At 68.3% G+C, this 3,526-nt stretch overlaps 1 protein-coding gene across 1 annotated transcript in view; it reads right to left on the bottom strand.

Annotated features, from left to right (window-relative positions):
• Positions 1 to 369: 369 nt before the first annotated feature.
• The window catches only part of SIX5 (SIX homeobox 5), a 3,414-nt gene continuing 257 nt past the window's right edge, over positions 370 to 3,526 (bottom strand). Inside the window, exons 2-4 of the mRNA XM_042781272.1 lie at positions 2,944 to 3,526; positions 1,230 to 2,032; positions 370 to 986 (exon numbers count right to left, since the gene is read on the bottom strand). The exon at positions 2,944 to 3,526 is cut by the window's right edge and continues 62 nt beyond it. Coding sequence (XP_042637206.1) covers positions 370 to 986; positions 1,230 to 2,032; positions 2,944 to 3,526 — 2,003 coding nt within the window. The remainder of the gene's footprint in view (positions 987 to 1,229; positions 2,033 to 2,943) is intronic.

Below are 3,526 nucleotides of genomic sequence, written 5' to 3'. Positions count from 1 at the left end.
TTCCACACAGTTCTGGGGCAACAGCTAACAGTGCAGCTATTAATAATGTGTTAGGGAGTGACGGGGAGACGGCTCAAGACGGGTGGAAGTCCAGCCACTTGGCAGGGTCTTCAGCTCACAGCTAGTACCATGCAGAGGGGGCAGGGCCCCTGGGTCAGGACCTCCAGCCCCCATACGAATGGGGGGCAGAACAAGGAGAGGGGTATAGCGGAAGGCCTCCCCATCCAGAGAGGGGACAGGGCCGTGTCCCCATGGGGCTGACACGGCCCGGTGGGGTGTAGTGTGTGGCATCTTGATGACAGCAATAGTTCCTGGGGTGTTCCAGGTCTTTGAGCACCATTGTCAGGAGACAGAGGCGGCTGGCCCGGGTCACAGTTCCAAGGGCTCTTCCACCGGCACCGACTGCAGCTGGGTCAGGACCTTGGCCTCGGCTTCCAGCCCCTCGTCCACCTCACCCCCTGCCGTGGGCCCCAGAAGCAGCTCCTCGGGGTCTGGGTCTGGCAGCCTCAGCACGGTGGGGGTGGCCTGCGTGGCCAGCCCCTTCTCGACCTCAAGCAGCCCCTCGCTTCCTGTGTTCAGTTCCAGCCCCACTGGCCACACGGGCACGGCGGCGGCAGGCGACAGCAGCAGCCCCTCCGGTGGCGGGGGTGCTGGGAAGCTGGGCAGGAGCCCAGAGGCGTCTGGGGAGAAGGCCAGGCCCACAGTGGCGGTGGCGGTGGCAGGGGCTGGCGGCGGGGGCTGCTGCACAGGGAGAGTGCTCAGGGCCTCGGGGAGAGAGGGGCTGGGTGCCACCGGGAGGGCCCCTTCGGGCACGGACAGGGCCGCGTCCGGCTTCAGGGGCAGGGCCAGGCTGGGGGTGGGCGGCAGGACTTGGGAGACCAGCATGCTGGTGGGGAAGGTGGCCGTGAGGATGATCTTGCCCTGCTGCACGGCCACTCCTGTCACAATAGGGCTGCCAGACACGGGGTTCGCCAGCAGGAAGTTTCCTGTGGGGAGAAGGGGCAAGCACAGTCAGAGATGGGAGCTGCTGGCCAGGGACAGAGGTGGGAGCAGCACCACGGGGGTGAACCAGAATGGAGCTGTGTGGCTCGAACCTCGGGGCCCTGGAGGAGCCCGCTGTAACACGCCAGGGACAAGACACTCCCAGAAACCCACCGACACCCCTTTACCTCCCCCTGAGATAACCGCGCCCCCACCCAGCTCTCACCCAGAGCGGCAGAAGGGGATACCTGGGGCTGCGGCAGAAGGCAGCTGCAGCGTGGTCACGCCCACCCCCGAGTTGATCAGGTGCATGTTGGCAGGGCCTGCTGTGGCTGCCACCTTCACAGGGCTGCCTGGCCCAGCTGCCAACAACTGCAGTGGCCCCACAGCCTGGGGCAGGGTCACCACCTGCGAGGTGGGCACCACCTGGGGCAGGTTCAAGAGCGGGGAGGTGGGGCCCAGGCCTGGGGGGTACCCAGGCGGCGGAGAGAGCGGTACCACCTGTGGAGCGGCCACGGTTGGCACCGGTCCTGGTGGCAGGGGAAAGGTGGCCGCCGGCAGGGGGCCAGGCACCACCTGAGGAAGGGGTCCTGAGGCTTCCTCTCCCGCTGGCCCCGATGCAGCCCCCGGGGCCCTCTTGGTTTCAGGGGCCTCAGGCTGAGCCTCTTCCAGCCGAACCTCGCCAGTCTGCGGGTCCAAGACCAGGGAGGTCTTGGCCTCACTGGCCCCCTGGGGACTGGGCTGTGGTGGAGGGGCGGCCCCGCCCCCAGTGAGCAGCAGGGGGCCCAGGCTGGAGGCTTCGCCCAGGGCCAGGCTGTTGATGATGACGGGGCTCCCGTTGAGGAGCACGGCAGGAGGGCTGCCGGCGGCCAGAAAGCTCCCGTTCACCAGGATCGAGGAGGAGGCTGGGCAGGGGGCTGGAGGGGTGGCCCCCGCCAGGAAGATGGAGCTCTGGGCCGGAGCCTCGGCAGCCACGGGGGCCACCCCCCTCTCCAGGTCCTCAGGACTCTGGCTGGACTCATCCTCAGTGGTGGGGTTCCCATCAGACTCGCTGGGGGAGAGAGAGGATGGTGAGCTGTGTCCCCCCCCACACCACCAGCACCACGGACCATCCTGACTTCACCAGAGGCCGCCCCAGGCTCTGGGCACAGCTCTAGGGCCCTTAGGCAGCTTCTCCTCTGAGACCACCCAAGGACCTCAGAGACAGCTTCTGTAAACCCAACATTAACACCACCGCAAAAAAAACCCCTAAAGCTTGATGGAACTGGCGGAAGAGGCCCTCCTCTGCCGGCCCCTCGGCCTACAGGCCCCAGAAGCTGGGCACCGTGGCGGCCGCGGAGCTCCCTGGGCCGGGCGGGGAGCAGTGATTGCATTTCGAGAGCGAGGAGGTGGCGGCTGCTGTTCCCGGTGCCCTCCCCCCGGGAGACAGAAGGGAGTGAGAGGCCGGGCCGCCCTGGGTGGGAGGAGAAGGGCTTGGGTTACAGAGAAATCGGAGCTGGGGAAGGTTCACGTTTCACAACAAAGACAGACGACACACCACGCTGCTTGAGCCCCGAGGGCGTGTGGGGGGTGTTGGGCAGAGTAACGGTCAGGGGACCGCCTGGCGGCCTGAAAGGGGTTGGGTGTGTGTGCGTGGGGGGGTGCGGACAAAGGCCCCTCCGGAGCCCCTCACTTTCTATTCCCCTCCAGTCTAGCCTCCAACATGGACGGGGATTTGGCTGGAGCCTTGCGTGGAGCGAGGGAGGTCCAGCCCTTGCGGGCCGTGCAGTGCTGTCCAGAGGGGAGAAGGCCCGGGGCCTGTGTGACCCGCGCTTTCCTCCTGAGCTCCCGGGCGCACGAGGGGGTGAGCGTGACTTGTCTGTGGACATCGGCGTGCAACCTCCAGAACTGGGCCTAGGCATGGAGGTGTCGGCTGGCGAACGCCCCGGGCAAACGGGGCTCGCGCTGCCCGGGCTCCCTCACCTCTTGCAGGGCGCACCGCCGCTGCCCCCAGTCCGGTCGCGCTGTCGCCGGTTCTTGAACCAGTTGCTGACCTGCGTGAGCGAGAGGCCGGTGAGCGTGGCCAGGCGGCGCTTCTCGTCGGGCGTGGGGTAGCGATTGCCGCGGTAGCAGGCCTTGAGCGCAGCGCGGGAGCGCTCCTTGAAGCAGTACACGGTCTCCTCGCCGTCCCAGATGGTCTTGGGCAGCGGGAACTTCTTGCGCAGCCGGTACTTGTCCACGGCGCCCAGCGCGCGGCCGCGGGCCCGCTCGGCCTCGTGGTAGCGCGCGCGCAGGTAAAGGTCCTGCAGGAAGGCGTGGTGGGCGGCGGGGAAGGGGCGGCTTTCCAGCAGCCGGTACAGCTCGGCGTACTCGCCCCGCTGGAAGGCCACCAGGGCCCGCGCGCGCAGCACCGGGTCGCTGCCACGTAGGCGCTCGGCCGGGGGCAGCGCGCCCAGAAAGCGGCTCAGGCGGCCGGCGTGGCCCGCCTGGAGCAGCGCCTCGCACACGCACGCCACCTGCTCGGGCGAGAAGCGGAGGCCCGTGGGCGGCTCGGCAGCGGCCTCGG

Source organism: Orycteropus afer, unplaced genomic scaffold (genome assembly GCF_000298275.1).
Source record: "Orycteropus afer afer isolate SDZICR_OR568_19922 unplaced genomic scaffold, OryAfe1.0 scaffold00099, whole genome shotgun sequence".
Taxonomy (NCBI): domain Eukaryota; kingdom Metazoa; phylum Chordata; class Mammalia; order Tubulidentata; family Orycteropodidae; genus Orycteropus; species Orycteropus afer.
This window is presented reverse-complemented; position numbering and strand designations above follow the sequence as displayed.